Genomic DNA, 25,767 nt, shown 5'->3' with positions numbered 1-25,767 from the left:
TTTATGTAAGTTACAGGGCATACACATACAAAACACATTTGCTAAAATCAGATACTCACTCACTGTATTCCCAGCTGGCTTGGAAGAACAATACCTTCATAAATGAAAAATTCCATGAAACTGCTAATGGGCCGGTATCACAGCCTTCTGCAATTGTCACAGCAACCTCATGAAAACTGAATTACTGAAAAACAAAACCCCCATTGTGTAAGTAGCACATTGCTGTCACACCGACTCTGGTAACAAGCCCATTAATGAGGTTAAGGTAGTTACTATAACAGATGGAGCATATGTGGGGCTGGCTGAAAAAAGTCGTATTTATCTTTCTTGCATTAGGGCAAAAGGTTGGGCTTGGATGTGTGCAAGTGCGTGTGTACACCTGAATGTGTCAGTTATTCTTTTGCTGTGAATCCTTCGCTCGTGACAATGAGCCAACACGTGGGAACTGGCCTACGGCACATGCTGCGGGAGTTTGAGACAAAGGATTGTTTGCTCCATCCATTCAGAAAGACTCACATCTCCACAAGCAGAATGAGGTCCCCAGCTGGGTGAGGACCACCACATCAACCTCTGGGGAACCAGAGGGAAGACAGGAACCAGCAACGCCTCGTCCATGTTACTTGCATTAAATGTATCCACAACATTTGGGGAGTAGAGAGGTTCACAGACAGCTTGGAATCCATCAGAGGAACCATTCAGCATTTCACATTGCTCCTTGGTCTTCCAGGAGAAAAAAAAATCAAAACCAACCATAGCTTGAGCCTTCAGCTACGCCCCCTGCACCCCCCACAAGGCTGGTGCCATATTGCCAACCTCTTGCGGGAACCCATTATGTTCCTTCCGTTTATTCTTGCCTAGTTATTCTCACTTTGTCTGTAACCCTGTTTTTCCCCTCTGCTCACTTGTAACTAACTACTGTTAGTTTGGTCAGAGTAGTAACTGGTTGATAAAACTTGTTTTAAATAAATGTGCAAGTGGTTCAAGTGTGTTAGCCAGCATTCTTGTTTCACAGGCTAGTTTTGGATGTGGGATAGTCCCAAAGCAAGCAGCTAAGGTTGACATGGAAGAGTTTCTGTACATGAATTAAAGGATATTACTGAAGAAATTACACCAAGGAGAGAAATAATACACGCAGAACAGATGAAAATTGTTTACTTAAAAAAAAATAAATACTCGCTGTCAATGTTTTCCCCTACAGTAAGTCAGAAAGAGGCTACACTGGAGAAGCAAATACAAAATGAATTTGGAACAGATATACCTCAAACTATGCTGCACAACTGGGACTCCCACTGTGTACATTTTATCTTTTACATCTTCCGTTTGACTTTTGAAAGTCAAGTACAAATTTTCATAGAAAACAGTAACAGATGCAGCTGCAGAGTTTGTGGAAGGAGAATATGCTCGGAAGAGTATGCAATAGGACAACTTTCTCTACCTAATGCCATAATGAAAAAAGCCTTCAAACTTACAAACTTCTATTTAACTTCATGAAGATGCAACACCACGGGAAAGCTCAGGGCATTTATACAACATTGTAAAACAGTATTTACAACATCCCTGCCCACCTTTGTACATACATACAGATTTCTAATATAGCTACTTTTCAGTGTGAAACATTCTTCAAATTCATTGAGCGTAAAACAACCACCCAACTTCATTCTACTCATTTCAACAATAATTTTAGCAAATGGCCCAGCTTTGGAAAAAAAAAATAATAATTGGGTACCTGCAGCTATGAAGTCAAATAAGTTTCATCTGTTTGCAACAGAAAAAATAATTTACAGAGCTTCAGCAGGACATAGCACACACTGAATAGTCAATTTCTTTTTAAACAAGGAACTGTTACACAATGTTTTACAGACATTTTAGCTGTAAGACCATATTACATTAAAAAAAAAAAAAATCAACAGTTGTGATGTCACCAAACATTGTAAGTGGAAATAAAACACATGATACATTGTATAGAAAGTCTAAACATCTGTAACCACTTATGTTCACAGACAGAGCCGTGCTACAGGGTGGATGTGGTTAATTACCGTTTGATATATTAGCCTTCAGCACACAGGGGATGGTGATGAAGGATAAGACTTTCAGTCTGACCTGTGCCATGGTCCAAGTCTAACTGACATTCTAGCTGGGTTTCAAGGGATCTTTCCTGCCTCATCCCAAAGCCACAGATAGTAAATATCTCACCACAGACGGCTCGCATAAAAGGCAAGTAGTTACAATGAACAGAAAAATGCATAAAGCAGGAAAAATGGAGAACAAGCAGCTCCCAAAAAACAGCCACTGTCCAAAAGCATAAAGAGAAATAAATCCTTTTTAGCAGGGTAAAGAAACAAACTATTCCAGCCTCTATTTGTGTGGTCATTCAGAATACAGTTAGGTGAGTGAACAACTATTTTTTAATCATTATCTTTTTGTTGTTGTTCAGCTCAGTGCCCAGATTTCCGAGTCTTAGGCTTTGTCTCTTAAAAGGAAACTGACTAAAGAAGTGCTTCAGGAACCATTCCTGAAATGATGCAACACACTGAGGAGACTCGGGACATTTGTCATGCAGCTGTGGAATCTGAGGGGTAGCTGACATGAGCGCACATCGCCTCCTTGTGCTTTCCCTCAGAAAATACTTATTTTCTGTTCATTTTGTAGGTAAGCTCCAACTGTATGTCCTTTCTTTCAGGATACTTGCAACAATGCAAAAATCAGTCCCACAAGTATAAAATGAACAAGAGTCCGAAAGGGAACTGGGCTCATCGCCGCCTGAATGCACGTGATATTCTCCAAGCATTGGGCTCCTCATAGCGATTGTACAGTGGTTCCAGCCGCTGCTGCTTCTTCTGTTTGCTCAGCTTGGTTGGATCAGAAACCTTGAAGAAAGCTGGCGCAAATTCCACCAGCCAGCGAGGATCAATAGTTGTCACTTCACGCATATATTCCTTAGTGGTCAGCACCAGTTCATGATACACCACCCTGCAAAAAGGAACAGCAACTTTGGAAATTAGTTTTTCCAAACAACAAGAGACAAGGCAAGGCCTGGAGTACCTAAGCTTGCCCCTTTATCTCAGTTTCACCCTCCTTCAGTGTAAGGTTCCTTATAAGCTCTAACGCAGGGTCCAAAAGAGCTATCTTTTCTTCCCCTCTCCTACTTCAGAACTACTCTTCAGCACAGAACTACTTCATCCACTTTAAAACAAGTCTCCCTCTCCCCACTCCCTTCCTGCGCCCTGAACACTCAGTGTTTTAAACTCACTTCCACAATACAGAAACACAGAACTGCAGGCTCCAGGCCTGGCCTTGGCTCAAAAAAGTAAGTCTCATCTCCGCACAGGCACTGATTTTAGCAGCAGAAAGAGCCAAAAGCAGACTTGAAACTTTCCTTGCTCTGCTCATTGCCGAGAAATCAGCAGCATATACTTTCACCTGTACTCCACAGATACTGCACTCCACCACCTTTTCAGTTAGCAAATCTGAATTGAAAGAGAAAATTACATGATGTTGCCTTCCTTACCACTCTGGCTGCCTATTGAAGAGAGCACTGGATGGGTGGATATAGACCACTTGTTGATCGATGAGTGTCCGATAACCTTCCTGGGGATCCTTCTTTGCTGCATTTCGGAAGAAGCCACTACAGATGGCCTTCTGGACTCGAACTGTTGCCTTCCCGCAGGATACCACATCCAGCTTGTGCCTGCCAGACAAGAGTTAAAGAGAAAAAAGAGTAAGAGTTCTCCAGATTTGGGTGCAGCTACCAACATCAGATTAACAAATTTTGTTTAGCTACTGCAGTGTAAGAACACAAAACTTGTCCTTCTCGACATGCTCACCTATCCATAATGCCCAACATCTGCTTGCGGATGTCCTGTGCCCTGCGTAAGGATCGAGCCTGGATAAAATTTTCATAGCACCAGGGATTTGAAAACTTATTATTCTTCCAGGAATTGTACACAGCCAGCAGAGTGAGGTGGTCACCTTCTGTCTGATGGAACTTGGCCTTCTTTTGATCAGCGAGTGCTTGTTTATCCTAACATACAAAATATGTATCAATCGGGTGTTTACATCATAGAGACAATCCTTATGCAACACGGAGGACACGGTCTCCTTGTCCCTCATACCATGACAAAAAGTCTACCAAGAAACATAATATAAGACTGAGAAGACAACACAAAATTTTGAGTGGTGACTGACTAAAGACCAAAAGATGGAAATCTAAAGGTCGCTGGGACTGCTCTCATTAAGCCAAAACTATGCCTGTACAAAAGGAAGGCCTAGAACTGTTATTGCCAAGGACTGACCTCATACAGACTCTCCCATGGGTGACACGGGCCTGACCAAAAAAGATTAACTTTTTTTTTTGAATGATACTCTGTATTCAACTTCAGTCCCTACTTTTGAAAGGACACTTCAAAGTAAATGGCTCATTTATACTGTAGGAAGAATATGCGTGCACTGAACTAGCTAGGTTTTTTAATTGCTTTAGAAGCAACCTCAATTACTCATCAAAGGTCCTGAAATAGTAGCTTTGACCCTACTGACCTATCCACCTCTCCCCACTTCTCAAATCTGCAGGTAACACACTAATGTGGCTACATAAATAAAATTTGAAGTTAACAGACTAAACTGCAACACACCATCATAATGAAGAAATAATGGATTCAAGTGGAGTCTGCTGTTGAGCAGTCCTATTACACCACAGCCTGCTGCTTGCTGAGCTAAAAGAAATCAACACAGGATAGGACTGCCATGAAGAAATACATTCTTTGTATCTGAAAATGACAAAGGCATTCTGACCTCCAGAGCTGGGACTGAATTGGTTTAGGGTTGTGTGTGTTACAAAAGAGAATATGAGACTTCTAACTTTCATCTTCCCATCTGCAAAGAAACCGCCAACACCCATAGCTACAGGGTACCCAAAAGGTACATCAGAAATGTAACGTATGAGCACAGTCTAACCAAGCTACAGGTTTATTTTAGCAAATAGGCTCACTCTCTGACACCGGAGGCAGGCACACAAAAACCACCCAAACCATAATGCTGCTGCTTCTTGGCTGCATTCCTTACCTTTGGCCTGTAGAACACGTTCTGTACTGACAGCATGGAGACTATCGTCAACATTTCCTCACTGCATCCCAGATGTACAGACATAATCAACATCTTACACAACATAGGCTCCAAGGGGAATTCTGCCATCTGCAAGAAACCTGTTTCAGGGTACCCTGCAGCATCTTGGAAAGATCTTGAGTTCTCTCAGTGTAAAAGAGAGCAATGCCTTCTCTTCCATGCTTTCGTTCCAAAGCAGTATGCTTTACCCAGAATAACTTTACTCAACGTGACACAAATTATTTGTCTATGTTCACTATCACAGGAATATTCTAATACTTACCTGAAAATTTTAGACATTAATGAAAGTAACCTTATGAATAAGGAGAAATAATAGCTCCTCCTTAAAAAGCAGAAGATATGTAACGAGTAAGTGAAAAGCTACCAATAAAACACAAGAGAATAATAGAAAAAAGAAACCAACAGTGCTAGGCAAGTCCTTATACACCTACTCTCGTATCACCCCCTAAATATCTGCAACCTATTCAGCGCTAAGAAGTATTCTATTACACCTACCCGGCGCCCAAGTCGAGTGAGCAGTCCCTCATCATCCAGAGCCCCCAGGGTGTACAGCTGCTCCATGGCAGTTATGAGAGTTTCCATTGGGGGAGCATCCATAAAGTCAAAGGAGAGCAAATCATTGATGCCCATAGCCTGAACAGAGTGGAGAAAATGCAAGTTAAAACACTGAGAAGTAAGACACCAAACTCCAGCCAGTGATACATAACCATTAAACAGTGAGGCACTACAGAACTTTACGCAACCCTAACCTCATGTCCGTATCTTGACTGTAACTGCAGTCACAAATACGTGGCTATACTTCTTCATTTGAGATAATCTGCATTGGCCCATGGCTTTCACCCACCATCCAGTTTTCCAATCTGTTTCTTTGGTACTGTTCCACACATCTCAAGTAAGATGATTTAATTGAGGAGACACATATGCTGGTTTTGAGGACTTCCCGCCTTATAAACCAGTGTGGCTTGACAGCTCCAATGGACACTAAATATGTCTCTGCCCTTCCCCTTATTCACAGAAAAGGGGAAAGGCAGCAGCTTCCACAGCTGCTATGTACCGACTTAGATCCAGTTTGTGGACTCCCAGAGGGATGGTACACACATGTTTGGAGATCAAAAACCACCCTAAAAGAGTGTGTCTTATCTGTTAAGAACATGAATGTACCTTACATAGGAAATGTGTACTGCCCATAAGATTCCTGTTTGTCAAACCTCCTGCGACTAACTGTTCTGCACAGCTGAGACTTGTAATTTAGGTGGATATTCAACATTCTAATGCTCAACAGAAAAATGCAGGAGCAAGCTCAGTGCCTGAGGATTGCATTTGATGCAGTCTCCCTTCTAAAACACCTCTGTTCACTAGAAGAATCTGAAATTACAGAAGTACTTCACGAGGCTCATAAAAGCAGAGACTCATTTATTGAAAAACTTACGATCATGTTGGCTTGAAATACCCACCTTCAGGGAGAGTACCGTACTGGCCAAATTTGTTCTCTGGATTTCAGGCACATTGGTGGTTAACATTTCATCTCGATAAGCACGCTCTGTATATAACCTATAGCATTTTCCTGGTCCTGTTCTCCCAGCCCTTCCTGCTCGCTGCTTTGCTTGAGCCTAAAGGTAAGAAGGCATCTCAATGAACAGGTGCAAACAGGCACAGGCGAAAACAAGGAAAATAATTAATTATTCACAATTTTACTTGTATTAATAGAAAGAGATTTCCAATACAACCCAGGAGAGTACGCATTCTTTAGGCAGAGCCTCAAGGAGTTATCAAAAATGTGGTTTCATTATTGCCTCACTTTGCTTCCATGTGCTTGGGCACCACATCATCAAGACATGCATTATGAGCAGGAAAAAAAAATAAAAAAAAAAAAAATCATCAAACACAGAACGCCTACCTGTGAAATTGGTGTAACAACCAGCTGGTCAATTCCAGTCTTGGAGTTATAAACTTTCTGCTTCACAAAGCCAGGATCGACTACGTAATATATTCCATCAATAGTCAAAGATGTCTCAGCAATGTTAGTGGCGATGACAACCTGCAAGCAACAGCCTGATTCAGTACCAATTGAGTCTCTGGTTGCAAAGCCAACCATGCTGCTCAACTTAAACAATCCATTCTACATGATACAAGCAGTTTTTTATAAATGCAACTACTATCATTTAACATTGAAAGGAGAAGTATGCTACAGTAAGAGATGGACAGGTTTTAAGTACCTACATTTGTTTTAGATTTGGGCAATATGGGAAAAGAGCATGATAAAATCCACAATTAAAAGCAAATGAAAGATCGTTATAAATTTGTAAGCAGACTGCACTGACTTCAGGGAGAATTTTTGCCTATCACTCAAACAGTCCATATTTAAGAGAACAATCTTCCAGAGAATATCTCTCTAGATATTAGCTGTTTGGTAGGAAATGTAGATCCATCCAACAGGAATTGTATTTAGATTTCACTAAATTTAACGTCCTTTAAAGGCAGCATTAAAGAACACACCAAGAACATCCCACAGAGGTCTGCTACACCAGATGTTTTTATATATATTTCCAAAGGCTTAGATGACACATATAGGCATGTATGCAACCAAAAACGTGCTCTAAGCTACATAAGACACCTTTTCTCCAAAACTACATCATTTTGTCTGAAGTTGAACTAACAGAATCACAAGTACTAAAAAAAAAAAAAAAAAGAAAGAAAAAAAAAAGAAAAAACATCTGATTAAGAGTGTAATACACCCCACTATTAAAATGTATCAGCAGAAGATTAAGCCATGCTTAGCTGAAATTACCTTTCTGCTTCCTGGTGGGGCCGGGTCAAAGATTCTGGTTTGCATTTCACTGGGTAAAGCTGAATATACTGGTAGGATAATTAACTCTGGAACATCAGGTCCTAGAGATTTCATCCTCTCATAGAGGATTTCACAGGCAGTGTCAATCTCTTCCTGACCAGTTAGAAACACCAAAATGTCACCTGCATAAAAGTTAAATTAAAATAGAATCAATTCTGTTCAGTACAACTCCTGCATTGCCATCCCTCACTTTTTCGATTTAAAGCAGAGGATCCCCAACTTTTGCTAGCCCCTGGGCAACAACTCTTAGCCAGAAGCAACATACTTCAGTCTTTCACCCAACTTTTTCAGCATTTTATTTAGCATATTTGCAAACAATAGAGGATAGTGCTGAGACCATTTTGCTCATGTTAGTAATACATGATCCATGACTTAAAAAGACATTGCTCATAGGTATTAGTCCTTAAATCACCGATCAGGCATGACCATTCTCCACTCACCTGGTGGCTCTGTTAAGTGGATCTGCATTACTGTAATCAGACTGGCATCCAAGTAATCTGTCTCTGGCTCTTTCGTGTACAGAATTTCTACTGGGTATGTTCTGCCAGGAATTGTGAAGATTGGCGCTTCGTAGAAATACTGAGAGAATTTCACAGCATCCAGCGTTGCTGACGTCACTATCAACTTCATATCCTGCCGTTTCTGCACTGTCTATAGCAGGATAGAAAGTTCAAGTCATTTATTGCCTTTGGGACTATTAACATATGGCACTTGACATAAGTCAGAGAAATATGACCACTAATATCAGGCATTTTGATGTCTGAGAAGAGGGTCAGCTCATTCCGGTAGCCAGAATTTCAAACAATTGACTGCTAAGGTCACATTTCAAACCTTTCTTCGCAGCACCCATCACAGAAAGCCTTTGCCAGGGAAGGAAGAGCAAAGCATGAACACTCCTCCTCCACGCATCCTGGACTACCAATTCTCATTGTTTCTGCTGAATTTTGCTTGCTTTGCCTTCACACAGAGGCTCATTTCATGAAAATTCGGACTACAAACCCTTAACGTCATTTGCTTTGCTTCAGAAGAGACTCTTAGAGCACATAAATGAACTTGACTTGTGTGACCTCGCCTCTCCCTGTGCACTCCTACCCATACATAACATACAGAGGACACTGAAGCAATAAAAATAAAATAAAAAAAAAATCAAATGCTACATTACCTTTTTCAGTAGTCCAAAGAGCACATCTGTATGTATGGTCCTCTCATGGGCTTCATCCAACATGATAATGGCATACTGAGTCAGATCAGGATCTATCAAGCACTCCCTCAATAACATACCATCTGTCATGTATTTGATAACAGTTTCAGGGCTAGTGCAGTCTTCAAATCGAATGGTGTAGCCAACCTAGAATGAAGAGTCGCACAGAAACTGAAGCTACAGAATTAAGTTGTTAGCACCATTCATTCCCAGTTTGATTATTCTGCAAGCTCATTTTACAGCCTACAAGTGAACAGACACATGGACACACGAGCAAACTAGCTCCAGTACTGATTTTTCCTGTTATTCCTCATGCTTATTTTGATATGTTCCTCTGCATGGAAATTCACCTCTTGTCCCAAACAGCAACCAAATTCCTCTGACACCCTCTTCGCAACAGACATTGCAGCCACTCTGCGAGGCTGAGTACATCCAATCTTTCCTCTTGAGGTATAGCCCGCCTCAGCCAGGTATTGGGTAATCTGTGTTGTTTTCCCAGATCCCGTCTCTCCAATGACAATCAGAATCTGGTTGTCATGCACAGCCTAAAAAAGATCATAACAGATACACTCGTCAAAATTTTAAAACAAACCAAAAAAATCAACACAGTACACCTAGGACTACACTGAGCATCTACTGCTCTTGCTCCAGCTGACCCAGACCAAAAATCATACAAGTGTTCCTACCGATCAAGTCAGCAAACTGCTTAACTGCTTAGCCGATTCATCCCTTGCCAACACAATCACAGTTTCAATTTTGACTTACATCAATAAATATCTGGAGCTTTATTAAAATATACATATATATGCAATCATTTAAAATAATTATTGTGAACTACAGTTCTGAACTCAGAATTATCAACTGGCTATTCATATGTCAATAAGCTAAACCAAGAATATTTCTTTTTATTGACATCATCTATCTGCACTACTGACAGCATCTATCTGGACTTGTGCAAAGCATTTGACACTGTCCTGCACGATATCCTTCTCTCTGAATCGCGGAGACAAGGATTTGATGAATGGACCACTTGGTGGCTAAGGAATTTGCTGGACAGTCGCACTCAAAGTGTTGTGGACAACGGCTTGATGTCCAAGTGGCGAGCAGTGAAGAGTGCTGTTCCTCAGGGGTTGGTACTGGGACCAGTGCTTTTTAACATCTTTGTTGGCGACATGGATATTGGGATAGAGTGCACCCTCAGCACGCTTGCCAACACCAAGTTGTGTGAAGCGGTCAACATGCTGGGGGAAAGGGATGCCATCCAGAGGGATCAGGACAGGCTTGGGAGCTGGGCCTGTGCAAACCTCATGAAGTTCAACAAAGCCAAGTGCAAGGTCGTGCATGTGGGCCAGGGCAATCCCATGCACAAATACAGACTTAGTGGAGAACGGATTAAGAGCAGCCCTGAGAAGAAGGACTTGGGGGGGTTGGTTGACAAGAAACTCAACGTGAGCCAGCAATGTGCACATGCAGCCCAGAAAGCCATCGGCATCCTAGGCTGCATTCCCAGCAGTGTGGCCAGCAGGGTGAGGGAGGGGATTCTGCCCCTCTACTCCACCCTCGTGAGACTCCACCTGCAGTACTGCATCCAGCTCTGGAGCCCCAAACAGAAGAACATGGATCTGTTGGACAGAGTCCAGAGCAGGCCACGAAGACAATCAGAGGGCTGGAGCACCTCTGCTACAGGGACAGGCTGAAAGAGTTGGGGCTGTTCAACCTGGAGAAGAGAAGGCTCCGGGGAGACCTTACAGCCCCTTCCAGTCCCTAAAGGAGGCCTACGAGAAAGGTGAGGAGGAACTTTTATTAGGACAAGGGGTAACGGTTTCACACTGAAAGAGGGGAGATTCATGTGAGATATTAGGAAGAAATTCTGTACTGTGAGGGCGGTGAGCCCCTGGCGCAGGCTGCCCAGAGAAGCTGTGGCTGCCCCATCCCTGGAGGTGTTGAAGGCCAGGCTGGACAGGGCTTTGAGGAACCTGGTCTGGTGGGAGGTGTCCCTGCCCATGGCAGGGGGGGTGCAACTACGTGATCTTTAGGGTTCCTTCCAACCCGAACCATTCTATGATTTTAAACTGTTGCTTGTTCAAGCAAGAATGCTGTTTCAAGAGTCTTACTTGTATCAGCTGCTCCTTCAGTCTGAAGATTGGGAGACTCTCTCTCTGCTCAATGATGGAAAGCTGGGTCTTCTTACCGTAGGAAGCTTTGTTGCCACCAAATGCGTGTTTCTTCCATTCTGGGATATCATTGGGCATCATCCCAATACCTCGCATGTTTGCAGCAATTTGTCTTCCATCCACTAGAAAAGAAACAATTTCACCATTACATTTCGATTCACACAGCACAGGCTGATGATCCTGCTCCTATTGTTCCATCACCCATGCATTCTATACATGTGTTTACGTATTTTCTAAATTCCTCCATGTATACCCCTCACTATTACATTAATTTCCATGTGAAAAATTACTTCACCAGTGATTGCACCTTTTAGTGACATATCCTTGAAGGACAGCAGGATATACCTGTACATTTCCCTTGACATTGCTATTTCCACTTCAGTGGAAAAACATTTCTACTTTGCCTCGCTTTTAAAGCGAGGCAGATAAACACAATATCTAGACATTTCTCCTGGCTTACTCAACTATCACAAAAAAGGCAGAGTTCACACTTAGATGTGTTCAGACATACCATCAGGGAGAGGATCCACCCAGTGTGTGTTCAGTCCCATGGGGATAGAATCCATCTCTGCTTCTCTCTGAGCTTGTTTAAGTTCTCGTCTTTCTTTAGCTAAAGCACTCTGCATCATTGCAGCCTGGGACAAGGAACCATCTGGATTCTGGAAAGCAAGAGAAGAGTTAAGATTTCAAGCACTCCCAATGCTTCAATTATCTCTGTCACCACTGCCCTTTAGAAGCCTCTTCTGAAGATGCTTTACAAGATACTAACTTTTTATCTCCGAGTTTCAGGATATTTCCACTAGCCCAGCCTCACAAAATTCTAATATGGAGCATCCCTACACTGTCCAGTCAGAAGGATTATGGGTATAACCAATGAAAATTAAGTATTTCTCTACCACCTTCTACTTTCAAAAGGTAAGAAAAAGCAGAACAGAGAGAGCACGTTCTAACACACTTATGTGAAATGGTTGCTGCTGCACGCTAATGTGCATTTCGGTTTTATTATTCCACTTCACCGTCACCAGTTAGAGTAAGAAACCAGCTTTATAAATAAAGAATGGATCCTCAGTTCAGTGGTAATGTTTTTCAGGGCTCTCAGTAATGTCCAGGTGGAAACCTGGTTGTTAAATTCCCAAATATTTATTTAATTCAGTCAAGTATATTGGATTTAGTCCTGGAAATCTCTTACCTTCACTATTTTGATGGGACTCATATCCATGCTCTGTTTAGTGTGACCTCGAAGGAATGGTGGCTCTTCTTCAACTAACTCAATCTCAAGGTCCTCATCTAAAATCCACAAGTGACAATTTTTACAGCAAAGTTAAACACCTTCTTTAGGGTACATAAAAGTACTTTTTCAGACAGTAATTCCTGTGTATTTTTGATTATGATGTAATCAAATAGTTTTAAAAGTGAAAACACCACAAATAAAAAGAATGCACAGACAGGGCACATCCAAATGTCACTAATAATAAGGCCAGTGCAACACTAGTTCCTAATGTTTAAGATGACAGCAAATTGTGAGACACTTCACATCCACTTATATCATCATCTCTTTTTGAATCAAAACACATCCAGAAACACGTGGAATTTCCAACAAAATATGACTACTTGGAAATAATACCTTCTTCATCATCAACTTTAGGAAGAATCCCAGTCTCCTCATCAAAGTCAGGAAACTCTTCCTTGGAAAGCACATTAGCTGCAATCATCTGGGAACAGAATGAATACAACATGAATTTGCCCCCACTAAGGAACACAACACAACTCAGCCTATGAGGTCTCAGTTCTAATGCTATTACCAGACTTGCAAAACAGGAACAAGGGAATGTTGTGATTTCAGAACAAAGGAAAGGTCCTACATTCTGGCACATGTCTCCCCAAGTCATCCAGCCTCTGAGCAAATAGTCTTTTTGTTACTCTAAATACCATCCTTGTGAGACAGCTGGCTTATGCATGGTAGGACTGCATTGATAATCAAATACCAGCTAAGTGTCAACTAAAGATCAGTATCCCCCAGGTCAGAATGATCTCTAGTTACCTGGTCCAACCTCCTGCTCAAAGCAGGGCTAACTTCATAGTTAGAATTAAGCTAGGAGTCACAAGTCACAAGAGGGCAGCAATTTAGAGGTAAGAAATAAGTTATACAAACAAACAATCAAGGAGCAGTATTCTAGTTCATGAAACTCCCTAGCGATTTTACTGACTGACACCCTATTTCCCTGAATAGAAAACACACCTGTTTTATTTCCCATTTCTCTGGGTCTGAAATTCGGGTGAGGCGTTTTCGTTCGAGGCTATCATCCTCCACTTCTGGAGCATTCACCAGGGACAGGTGACTGGGTCTGTCTGGGTTTCTCATAGAGGTTTCTTCATTGGTTTCTCCAACCAGGTTTCTCCTTCGGTTCGGGTTCAAGTCTTCCCCAGTGTTTTGATCAACATCCTACATTAGATTGATTAATCGATCAGCTCTTACTAAACTACACTTCTACTTATCTATTAACATTGTACTTCCTCTAACACAAGAGAAAACACAAGGTTACTCAGACAGACTACTGCCAACAGCAGCCCATACACAGAAAATGATATTTTGCATGCCTTTTTTTTTTTTTTTTTTTTTTTTTTTTTCCCCCCCATCTGGTATTGTGAGGGTAAGTACACCCCAAGGCCTGGAACACTCTACTCTGCCTTGGCAATGGCAGTGATTTCATTTAAAATGAAATGCCTCTCTCATGCTGAAAAAGGAAGATAAATATAGCAACAGCTTAAGGTTTGCCTTATCAGTTAGCTAACACGTCAAGTCAAAAAACTGTTAGGAACAGTTACATCAAAAACAAGAACCTAAAGAAAATGCGTAAAAAGTAATAGGTCACGAACACAGAACAGTAGCTCAATTTTTTTAACTCCCACTTCAAGGGTTACATATCAGTTTTCATCAAAAAGAGAAAAAAACAGCAAGAGGCATAATCTTTAAAAATTTCGATACCACAAACTCTATTATAAGCACTATATTATGTTTTCCATACCTTCATGCTCAGGCTGGTTTTAGATCCAGTAAAGGATAACACTTTGACTTTTACTCTTTGTCCTTTGCTCACAACATCGGCAACATTGGCAACCCGTCCTTCTCTTCGAAGCTCTGAGATGTGGACCAAGCCCTCCCAACGCTTCCTGTAGGTGAAACAAACAGAAAGGCATGAGATGCTGTACTTTATTACTCTTGACAATCTTTCAGATCAGAGTCTGGATTAAAATATTTTGTTGTCAACTGATTGTTTGTGTATGTTCATAAACTGGTTTTTATAAGAACATTTTCTGCTGTCAAATTTACTTTTCTGAAACAGACCTTCATTTTGGCATCAAAACCCAGCACATATTATTGTAGCCTCATAACCTCTTTAAGATACTAGTAGATAAGAAAACTCAATAGAATAGTACCAGATTCATTGTGAACATCAGAAGTTACCTTAGCCCTTCCAGCTGCACAAAGCATCCAAATTGCATTATACTCGTGACTTTGCCATTGTAAATGTCTCCAATGGAAGGCTCCTCAGGTGGTGGACGGTCTATGTGCTTGTCTCTCCATCTCTCATTACTCTTCTCGACGTATTTCTCTCGATCCTTACGGTCCCTACTGGGACTCCGACTTCTGCTCCTTGACCGGTATCTGTATTTTCCCCTGTTCTTATCCCGAGTCCTAGAACGAGACCTCGAGCGAGATCTGTGCCTTCGTCTCCTGTCCCTGCTACGACTTCGGCTCTTCCTCTTTTTCTTTGCCCTAACAAACAAACATTACATATTTGCAGTGAAATTCCACATAAGAACAGAGCAAGGAGGCAAAAACAACTGCCAATACCATCCCCTAAAAACATTCTAGAAACCTACCGGTGGTCACTGTTCCTTTGCTTGCCTTGCCTGTCTGCACTAGGCATTAGAGCTTCAAGTTCTTTAAGTGCATCAGCTGCCACTTTCACATCATCTTCATCCAACATATTCTGCAAGAACAGAGAACCATTCTGTAAGAAGGCTGATAAAAGGTTTGTCCCTGAGAATCAGCCTAAAGAAAGGACAAGCACACGCGTATCTATTTAGAAGGAATAGAAGATAGAAAAAAAAGATCAGACAGAACATGAGAAACAGAAAAAAAAAAAAGTAATAAAGCTACTCCTGTATTTTGCCACAATATTGAGACAATTCTGCTTTTATACAAAAGACAGCATTTCAACACCTCAAATTATTACAGAAATATAAAATGCAAGTCCCTTGTAGTTCTGAATGTCCAAAATTTTTGTCTAGTTTGTAATCTGTCATTACTTTGAACATTAGGTAAGAAAGGCCAGGCTACAAACTTGATGTCACTAGAGCCTCATCTTCCATGTATTCTGCAAAACAGGATCAGCATGGCAACTGCTGTAACAGCTGTTCCTGATAACTACATGCAATAATACTAGCCTTCTACCCATTTTATAATTAGTTTCTCTTAGTCCACTTTTATCCATGCATTAGCAGGAGACACTCACATTAATGTAAAAAAACCCTTGAAACTAAGAAAAACAGATTTTGTTTTTAAATTATGTTTTTGCATACTCACAAAAGAAATCTGAAACTATGACCTTACCCTGATGTTGGGATTGTCTGGTCTGCAAAGGGCTGGAAACAACTCCTTCAACTTTTCCTTCTCCGATTTGGGTTTGACAACTGTCTCTGATTTTGAGATTAAAACAAAAAAAACCAAACCAAACCAAACCAAAACAAAACAAAAACAAAAACAAAAAACCCAAACTTAGAAGAGCTAGAATGATTCTGCCTTGATTTTTCTGTAATTGAATATAAAGTTTAATTAATTAAAGTTAATTAAAGTATATTAAACTTTCACCTCAACACAAAGGTTGATACAGATTTTACAGAGATTCAATTCAAAGATCACAATGTTACCTTCCTACAAATAAAATTCTGATTATTAGTGAATCTGTGGAATACATAAATACTCAAAATAGCATACTCAGTATGTTCTCAGGGCCTAAACAGCTTTGCTAATCTCCCACTACCAGAGACTCCTACTGCAACAATAATATACGATGTCTTGCCTTACAAGACTAGAATACTAACTACATCAATCTCACCAAACATGGCCTAAATCTACAAAAGACTAAGAGTGTTGTTTTCTTTTTTGCACTTAACTGCTAAGACAAACAAGGTTATACATACCTTTGCTTGTAGATGGTTTTGGTGGAGGCCGCATTGTCTGTATGAGACGTAACAAATTACTAATAAGGGAATCCTGAAAAATTTAATAAAATACTTTAAGAAATAACTGCAACATTGTTTTTCACTATTAGAAGGCAAAAGTGAGGGTTTATTAGTAGGACCAAAACAGAAGCTCAATTCTGAAGGTGCAGGTTCATTTTAAGAAAGTATCACTGGACTTCATGTATATCCTAAAAAGATATAATAACTGGGATCTGAAAATAATTATGATAATTCCATATAAGTGACTTTTCTACTTGTCATTTTCAACCATTTATTTAAACTACCTACAGTTATTCTGAAGATTTCACGAATCCAGCATCTAACCATCATAAAAATACTTATGACAGCACCTGCCTTTCTGAAAAGTTGTTTCATCCATATTTATATGCTCAGCGAGACAATAAGCAGTTCAGGTCCTCAGAAGGATGCCTTGCAAAAACTACTAAAGTTTTGGGTTTTTTTTTTTTTGGAAAAAAAAATAAGAGGGGAAGAGGCATGGTTTGATGAGACAGAAATACTCAAGAGCTAATTAGTGCATAGGTTCCCAATTGAGGAAAACCAATAATCATTCCTTGTGCCTCTCTCTTTAAAACGAAATGCTCTATAAAAAATACAAGAACAAGAAAAACACATAAATAACGTTCACTTACAGTGAATTCAGCACCATTCTTTAGAAGAACTGCTTTAAATGTGTCAAACGTAGTATTTTTCTCAGCAAGACTTATCACAAACTCGGCTGTGAAGAAAAAGCAGAAAGTAAATTAGAACAAATAGTTAAAAGAGAGTATAAATACTTTGTGTTTGGTCAGAGGCTGTTCTCCCGGCAACGCAGTGACCAGCCAGGTCTATCTACCTACAGAAAAGCTGCAACACTACTCGCCACAGCTGCCGCTTCCCTCCCAACGCCTTTTGTAAGGGCCCAGATCGAAGCATTTTCTCACGCTCACAAGTTTTGTCGAAGGAAAATCATGGGGTTGTTTCCGAATTCGAAAAGCCCCTTCGCAAAACGCGTTCTGGCCAACAGGAACGGCTACAACAGCCCTTCCCATAGCTGCCCTGAGGCCCGTAACGCCACAGACACCGCTGCTGCGCCCCGGGCCGCGCTCGCCACGCAGATCCCCAACGCTCGGGCTGGGCCCCGCCGCACTCACCCAGGTCCTTGTCGTTGATGCCCAGGTGGTTATCCAGCTCGGTGCAGACCTTGGAGACGAGCGACAAGTACTCGAGCTTCGCGAGCTCCTCCAGAGTCCCCTGGTCCGCCATGACTCCACCCCCGCGCGCGCACACCCGACACTACTTCCGCCTCCGGGGCGCGACGGAAGTAGCAGCTCGGGGGTTTGGGGCGGACGGGGAAGCGGGTGGGGCCAGGCCCCGGCGGCCCGCCCCGGGGAAGCGGCGGGGCGGGCGGGGAGGGCCGCACGGACCGGGCCAGGTGAGGCGGCTACGGCGGCGGAGGAGGCTTCCCCGCTCGTCGGCGGGATGGTCTTTAAGGTCCGTTCAACCCAAACCATTCTGATTCTATGAGAAGGCTGCCATGGCTGTGCCTCCTGTGACGGCTGTTAGGTAGTTTTGCAGTTTTAGAAAACAAGGCCCAAAACATCACACCCCAAAACGAGCTGCTTCCTGATATTTGTGCAAACTAAACTTTTCCAGTCAGAGATGAACTCTCTTGTGCTTGTTCAAGTTGAAAGGGTTAAGTGCCAAAGCATACAGGAAAACGATACAACAAACAGCACGTGTTGGCCACCAAATACCACTGGCTGGAAAACAGCAATCTTTTTGGTTCACAATACAAAACGCATTTTCTTCTCGCTGAAATGGATGCTATTAAGGAACAGTTAATGGATGAGCTTGTTTTAAAAATACATATGTACAAAAATGCATATTCTCATGTGCTATACTGGACAGCTTAAAACAGCAGTCACCCAAGAGTCATTCTCGCAAGGTGTTTTGGTATGACGTGCAGTAGTTTTTCTTAAGACTCAGAGAGATAGAGACATCAGTCCTGTTTCTTGTTCTTGTGCAGATTATGCAAGTGTCATTAGATTCTGGTGATGTAGACGCAATCCAGCCAAAAAGTCTCATCACAGTCCTTTTTCAAGTTGTGAAATGCTTAAATTCAGGCCAGAAGTGCAAAATTATGCAAGGAGGAAACAACTAGAGTTAGTCTGACTCATCAGGGACTGCCTCCACAGTAGCAGTGAAACAGTGTGGCCCACTCCGATGAGCCACGCAGAGACACCCCATGCACTGGTGACTCTGTTGAAGCATCAGCCATAGTGAGGCACTGAAAAAAGAAAGCTGCAATCCGAGGGCAGTAGAGTCCACATTCATAAGACCAAGTACGTTGCCATCTTTGCATGAGAGAGAGAATTCTTACCCAGGAAACACTAAGCCTCCAGTTTAAGGCATAGACTGAGAAGAAGCCCCAGAGGTTTGTCTCCCTATGACTTGCCTTTGTGGTGGAATACGCTGCACCCAAAAGCTCTGCCAACCTGGCCCTGTCACGGCGGGCGGTGGTACGGGGGGTGAGGTAGTGTGGCATTCCCCCGGCAGTCCACATACTGGTAGTCTTCAAACGCCAGCTGCTCTGAATGACACAGGTACGTGCAGGTCAGGGTACCCCTGCAAGGCAAAAGCAGACCAGAACTGCACTTGTGATTGTCCCAGATGAGGCTTCTCATAATGTGAAGGTCCCATGGTGAGCTCCCACTGCCATCCTGTTTTGTCGCTATTACATAGCCCCAAACACAACAGTCAAGATACCCTCACCTCAATTTCAGGTGGTGGAGAGGGAAAGCATCTTTCCGACTGCATTAAAAAAAAAAACGTTTACAAGATCACTACCATCACAAGAGATGGTTTGGCCATTCCAGAAGCCCATTCAGACTTTCTACCCCAGCATAATGCTCCTGTACCATTCCACCATTAACTTGTTCCCGAAGTGCTAGTGCAAGTCACAGTGGGTGGCTGTTTATGGCGTTAACTAGACAAAAGCATGTATCTTTCAATCACTATTTTTCCGTGCCACCTCAAAAGCTGTTTGCATGAAGTAGTTTCTTCTAACAATACACAATCTGTCAGTGGGTAATACTGGCAGGAGGAGATGTGGTGCAGAAAGTGTAGAAATAGCTGGAATCGTCTTCAGCTTCTGGCTAATAGAGAGCTTGCAGGTAGAAAGTGCAAAGATCCCATCACCCCATAGCATCAGCTAAGGACAAAGTTGCCTTAACAGCCAGAGCCGTTCTCCATGCTGTCCAAAACACACCATTTTTACTGTGCTTCAAGTAGCGTGGGGCTTCTGCGCACACTTCACCTGTTGAAACTTCACATCACTCAGCACTGATTACAGTTAAAGTCTGCATTAAGACCCATAAAACAAAGAATTGACAACACAGCCCTTCAAATTGCAACAGAAGACTAAGATTTAAACACCTGTGCTTCGGGAAATCACCAGTGACATTTCTTTAGTGACTTGGGAGAATTCCAGCCTGGCATGCCTCCAAGAGATTCACATACTTTCTCCAATCAAACACTTTTCCTAATATTCACAGTCCACTTCCAGATACAGCAGGTGAATCCCTGGCTTTAGATTAGCACAAAAGACCACAACACAAAAGCAGTTCCTCCTTCCTGAAGAAATCATGGACTCGGTGACAATAGTCTGCAGATGGTGAACCTACAGGTCCATCTTCCAAGAGCGGGCTCAGAACCTGGAGCCTGTCAGCAGAGATGCGCAGGGACATCCCTCTAGCGGACACAGGCTACACAAGGAGACAATTTCTGCTGCAGTTTTCCAAAGTGGCTTAAGCTTAGCTAATGAAAACCACTCTTCTTTCATGGCTGCATGGAGGTATTCTAGCACTGTTACACCTCGTAAGAGCTTCCCTGTCTCACAGACCAGTTTTAGCTCTAACTCAGACCAGAAGAGTAGCAACCTGTCCCAGCAGGAGCTGTATTATAAAACTGCAGTTGTGCTCCTTCCTCCCTGGCAGGGAGGAACAGCTAACCTGCATTTTCTTTCCCAGCAGAGCCTGTTGTACTCTAAAACAGTCGAGGACCAAGCTCAGCATGGTCCTCTGGTCCATCCCCTGGGCAGGAGCCGCCTCAGGCAACAGAATCTGCAGAAGGGCCTGCTTGGTCCTGCCTTGCTCTTGACAGCTGCTGTCAGAACACTGGGAGGCAATCATCCACACATCCGCAGAGAGTCCAGGCTGAAGGAGTCTGCCCCCAACACCACAGGGTAGGCAGGCATAATTGAACTACTCAGTGCTTCTAGCTCTGGACCAAAGAATTACTTCCCAACAGCTACAATCAGTATTCCAGAAGGAAGTCTGCCAGGCCAGCTTGCTTTAAGTAACAGTGACAGCTTGAGCTGTCAGTAAGCTTGAATCCAGGGGACTTGCTGGGGCAGTTAAGGCTTTGGAGAATTATCTCTTCCTCGTGCCTCAGCACACCTATCTGGGTAACAGCTCATTCACACTGCAGGCAGTCCTGGTCTTGAAGAAGAGTGACTGCAGACCTTCTTGAAGGGAGCTGAGAAATAACGTAGGTGACATGGATGTTAGTCATAGCTCTGAACCAGGCATCACTTACTGTATATGCAGCAGAACATTGTGAACTTTGACTTTAGTCCAGGTGCAAATGTTACTACAAGAGAAAAGAGAGAATTGATTTCACAGGAGCTCCCTGCACCATGTGTCTCCTGTCCTCAATTATTCCATTGCTTCTGTGCTTCTCCAAAAATGTCTGTCATTGCAATGTTCTGACAACAGCTATGCAGGCAAAGTTCTTCAAGCACAACAGTATCTACATCAGTAAAACATGTTTTTGCTGGTGTAACTGTGGATCTAGTAATCATGGGCCTTGTAAATATGCAATGCACCACCCTGTCTGCACAGAAGCTTTGGTTGCTATGAACTTCACGTAGTTTGCTGTTCATTTGCAGAGAAATGCAGTTTGTACAAGGTACTTTCAGCTGCTCACAAATTGAGCATTTAAAGTTGACAACCTAGACATCAAATTTATATCATCACTTACTCATCAGAACATACAGAAAACAACATTGTTCAGCCAACTCTAAGCAAAGAATACCAATAAATGGGAAAGGAAATGAGTTTAAAATGGATGTGCCAGACTTGTACCCAGAGCAGCTCCACACATCAAACTTAAAATGACACACTCACTCAGCGTTGCTCCACAGACAGGACCAGCAGAAGAAATCCAGCCACGAAAAGCCTATAAGCATTAGTGCTACTTACTAACCAAGGGAAGAAACCTTCAAGAATTACTCACTAGGTGTTATTGTCCAATATCCTACTGGCCACCGTATAATAGATCTGCAAATGTGAACAGAAGAGAAAGCAGGAAGTACACAAGAACTGTAGTTATGTTTGTATACAATTCGGAGAGCTGAAGTAGGGAGAACTGAATTCTCATTAGGTGTCTGAACCTGAATGTCAAGGTCTAGCCTAACAATTGTTTTTAACAGTAGGTAAGAAAATAGAATCAGAAATTGGATCTAAAAAGGCCTTTCAAAGGTCATCTAGGCCACACACCTGGCCTTTACACCAAGAATGATCAGCTGTGCTCAAACTGCTCTCACCAGGGTTTTGTCTAACCTGTTTTTACGCTCACCATCATTTTAAGGCAAGCATGCAACCCAGCCCACTGTCTGAAGAGCAGACAGATGTTCCTTGCCCAGGAATGTGTAACCTTCAAACTCAGCAACATGTAAAGTCTTAAAACACCCCTTCCTGAAGTGGGATGTGGGAAGCTGCCTGTGGAAGAGCTTTGAGTATTTGGCAGACAGATAACAAAGGAGTGTATCAAGTACACAATAAGCGCCTCCCTGTCCAGGACATCCAGATTAGTTTAGGAGAAAATGCAAGAAACAGCAGAGCTCACCTGGCCACTCTGCAAAGGGCTCATATTCAGCAGGGTTTTCATGGTGGTCTTCCCTACTACCAGGGACTGGTGCAAAACCTCTATGTCCAGCTGCACTACAGTGACCAGGTAGAAGTTGTTATTAGTTATGTTCAGCACGTTCTAGGGAGAAAAACAAAAAGAAATCAAACCCAAAACATGCATCACCTTGCAGCATGACTGTATATTACTGTTGCAAAGCTACTTTAAATGTACTCCTGCTATGACCTTACAGCAATACTGGACCACAGCCCTTTCAAATCCTCAGATGTACACGCAGCCTGGCCACAAAGGCACATACACTGCAGTGTCTCCCGTGACAGCCAAAAGGGGACAACCACGCACCTCAGGGATGCAAAAGAAAATGGGTTCCCAGAATTAATCACAATGCTGCTTCTACACAGCTGCTTTAGCTGCTTTGCGTGGCTTGCTCACTCGCAGTCAGGCCAGCCACACCTTTGATGCTGTAATACACTCTGGACATTGATTCCAAGCAACCAGAGAGTGGTTGGAGATGGTGGAAATGGTAAGACTAACTTCAGACAGTGATCAGTCAGTTAGCCTACACATGGAGTGGCACAGGAGATAAGCAGGGATCCCTTCGGATCCACCCTTTGGACTGTGTGAACTGAGCACTTACCGTCATGTTGAGGTACATACTGGTGGTGGTAGCATTAAAGCCAACGGAGGAGGCATTCAGCCCTGCAGGTAGCACGGTAATGGAGCGAGGAAACAGGAAGAAAATACTGAGCGATGTCGTCAGCAGGCAGATTGTCACAGCAAGACATACATAGAGTTTCCTGCAAAACAGCACCAAGGCCGCAATCACTCTCTTCGTTTGTCGCCTGCAAGCACCTGCAGTTCTGCTCCAGCTCAAAGCAGGGAGACAATAAAAGCTTGGGTGCCAGAAAACTGGGATAGGTTTGTGCAGAACTATTTGCCAGCTACCAAATCATAGCAGAAGCGGGGTACAATCCCACACACTGACATGGTGCATTACGGTACAAATTGCCGGAGAGCCCCAGCAACAGCACATAGGAGACTGTCCAACATCCGCTATCGCTGAAGAGACACAGCAAACACCAAATGTGCTGCAAGACAGAGCACAAAGGGCAAAACACCCAAAGGACTGAGGCTTTTCTTCATACGCAGAAGAAACATTCAAAAGATGAGAAAAGGGAAAAAATTAACAGGACTTACGTTCGTCTAGGCTTTAGCCGCTGGTCACCATATGGAATCAGAGCCACCAGCTGCTTCTCTTGCTCTGAAAGAGGTGGCAGCAGATCAGAGACCACACCAAGCACACAAGTAAATAACACAAACTGCATTGCAGGACATTGCACAGCAGCCTAGTGTCCATCTGCACTCACATCACAGGTGAGGTCCAATTAGAAGGCAAGTGTGAGGCAAGTAAGATTCCAGTTTGAGCATTCCCATCTCTGGCCAGAAACAACAATTCTCCAGGGGCTCCAGGGTGGGCTTTGAGTACTTATCTAGAAACAGCACTCCCTGCCTTCCCACCCCATCCTCCCCCAATAAAGGCAGTCCACAGCTGTCACAAGTGAGCTGCAGGTACCAAGACAGAATAAAGACCACCTGGTTCAACCAAGGACTTTAGGCAAAGGGACAGGTACCAACCTCAGAAGGCTCAAAAAGCACTGACACAGCACACAGAAGAATCACTTACCCCCAGGGATCCTTCCTGTTCCCTGACACGTTGGACAGTTGACATAGCTTTGACGTGCAGTGCCCCCACAGGATGCAGCAGTGTCGTTGATACTAGCATAATCGGCGATTTCATCTTCAGCGTCCAGTTGCCTGGGTAAGATGAGTTTGTCTTCACTCTCCTTTTGGTCAGTTGTTTTCCAGAACTGTGAAAGTTTTCCACCCATGGTTGAAGGAAGAATTCTCACTAGGTGTCCAACACAAAACTGCATTAAGAAAATTGTCTCTGTGAACCAACCTCCAAGAGCAGCACCATTAGCATTTGTAGTAGATCATAAGTATCTTAACATTTAGCAAATTTCCTAAAAGCACAGGTCTGAAGTTGCTTTAAAAGATGAGTTACTGCAAGTAACTCCCTCTTTTAAACATTCAATCTTCTTCTAGATACCCTGGTTGCAGGAGAATGCCACCCTACAGAGTAGCATACCAGATTCATCTTTATCTCATAGCATTTGGTAACAGAGGGGAACACGAACTCAAAGCTCCTGAAGGTTTCAAGATGACAACACAGCCCAGAAGCACAACTGCCAAGTTCTTGACTGGTCACTATTCACCTACATCCAACAGGAAACTCACCTGAACATCAAGGCCTTGGCAATCCCAATTGAGCACAGCGTTACTAACAGTAACAGTAGCCTGACTAAAATCAAACAGCGTGCAAACAGAATCTAAAAATACGCAAAATAAAATAACAGAATCTAATAATAGCCTATTTTAAAAAAATTAAAAAGACAGTTGAACTAGTTTCCCCAGGCTTTTGACAATCCAAAACTTCTACATCAGCTCCCAGTAATCCTCCCAAAAGCACTAACAATACCAAGCTGAATAAAAGCAACTGTATTTCCATCAAAGACATCAGTCGAATGCAGTTTCCTACCTCTGCCAGTCTCTCCTCAAGGCAGTCTCGTTTCAGCAACTCAAGTATAGGGAGGATGTTTAGCTTTGATAGCCGGCTGCTTCTACATTTGTGCAGATGATCCAGAAGCTTTGTGTGAATAATCGCTCGGGGCTCCGTTATAAAACACACTGGGGATGGAAGTCGCTGTCTGGCAGTGGAGAACCACCGCAGCAGAGCTGCAGAGCACGGGGCTCACTCCACAGCCCACAGACCTGGGCCACGACCGCAGGGCGTGAGCTGATTCCAGGGGCAGCTACTGGTTTCCTCGCTGACAGAGGAAGAACCGGGATCTCATTTAACCCGCAGGGGTGGACACGGCTGCAGCACAGCCCGTTCGGCCCTGGGGCGCCAGAGGGGCCTTCCAGCAGCCCCGTACCCCAGGTATGTGGCTCTGCAGGGCCACTGCACGGAGGCTCCGGGTAATTCGGCGCTCCCCACCCTCGTGCAGCACGCCGAGGGGAAGGGCGGGACAAAGACGCCTGCAGGATCTGCGCTTTTCTAACACTGGAAGGGCCTTATTACATTGTACTGCACGTCCCATCTCTGCAGCCTCCCGAGGGTCCCGGGCAGTGAGGCTGCAGCGTCGCCCGCGCCCTCAGTTGATGTTCTCTGGCCTTTCGGAAACCGG

The 25,767-nt window shown here is 43.1% G+C and overlaps 2 protein-coding genes across 2 annotated transcripts; both read right to left on the bottom strand.

The window, feature by feature from the left end:
• Positions 1-2,750: 2,750 nt before the first annotated feature.
• DHX8 (DEAH (Asp-Glu-Ala-His) box polypeptide 8) lies at positions 2,751-17,854 on the bottom strand. Its single transcript, XM_009894319.1, has 23 exons — positions 17,743-17,854; positions 17,242-17,327; positions 16,550-16,622; positions 15,960-16,045; positions 15,227-15,336; positions 14,808-15,119; positions 14,368-14,512; positions 13,581-13,784; positions 12,966-13,053; positions 12,531-12,628; positions 11,853-12,000; positions 11,282-11,463; positions 9,518-9,712; positions 9,129-9,314; positions 8,407-8,617; positions 7,907-8,088; positions 7,016-7,156; positions 6,573-6,728; positions 5,614-5,751; positions 5,059-5,187; positions 3,825-4,021; positions 3,509-3,688; positions 2,751-2,970 (listed from the first exon to the last, which is right to left on the bottom strand). Exons 1-23 carry the CDS (start codon positions 17,852-17,854, stop codon positions 2,751-2,753), a joined length of 3,579 nt encoding a protein of 1,192 aa, XP_009892621.1.
• Positions 17,855-19,095: 1,241 nt separating this feature from the next.
• TMEM106A (transmembrane protein 106A) lies at positions 19,096-24,408 on the bottom strand. Its single transcript, XM_009894202.1, has 7 exons — positions 24,204-24,408; positions 23,717-23,780; positions 23,157-23,316; positions 22,499-22,639; positions 21,887-21,930; positions 21,188-21,241; positions 19,096-19,216 (listed from the first exon to the last, which is right to left on the bottom strand). The coding sequence occupies exons 1-7, from the start codon at positions 24,406-24,408 to the stop codon at positions 19,096-19,098; spliced, it is 789 nt and encodes a 262-aa protein (XP_009892504.1).
• Between the last annotated feature and the right edge of the window lie 1,359 nt (positions 24,409-25,767).

Source organism: Charadrius vociferus, unplaced genomic scaffold (assembly GCF_000708025.1).
Source record: "Charadrius vociferus isolate BGI_N301 unplaced genomic scaffold, ASM70802v2 scaffold730, whole genome shotgun sequence".
NCBI lineage: Eukaryota > Metazoa > Chordata > Aves > Charadriiformes > Charadriidae > Charadrius > Charadrius vociferus.
The sequence above is the reverse complement of the archived record's forward strand: the minus strand, read 5'-3'. Positions and strand labels throughout refer to the sequence as shown.

Bases quoted from the DNA above. Each gene is read 5' to 3' on its own strand.
- DHX8 (XM_009894319.1), bottom strand. From the start codon at position 17,854: ATGGCGGACCAGGGGACTCTGGAGGAGCTCGCGAAGCTCGAGTACTTG. The intron at 12,629-12,965 runs GTATTATTTCCA...TGTGGATTTTAG, and splicing joins TAAAGTTGATGATGAAGAAG to ATGAGGACCTTGAGATTGAG. The intron at 5,188-5,613 runs GTAGGTGTAATA...GGTTTCTTGCAG, and splicing joins TCACTCGACTTGGGCGCCGG to ATGGCAGAATTCCCCTTGGA.
- TMEM106A (XM_009894202.1), bottom strand. From the start codon at position 24,408: ATGGGTGGAAAACTTTCACAGTTCTGGAAAACAACTGACCAAAAGGAG. The intron at 22,640-23,156 runs GTAAGTGCTCAG...TTTTCTCCCTAG, and splicing joins GTATGTACCTCAACATGACG to AACGTGCTGAACATAACTAA. The intron at 19,217-21,187 runs GTAAGTGATGCC...TTTGCCTTGCAG, and splicing joins AATGTTCTGCTGCATATACA to GGGTACCCTGACCTGCACGT.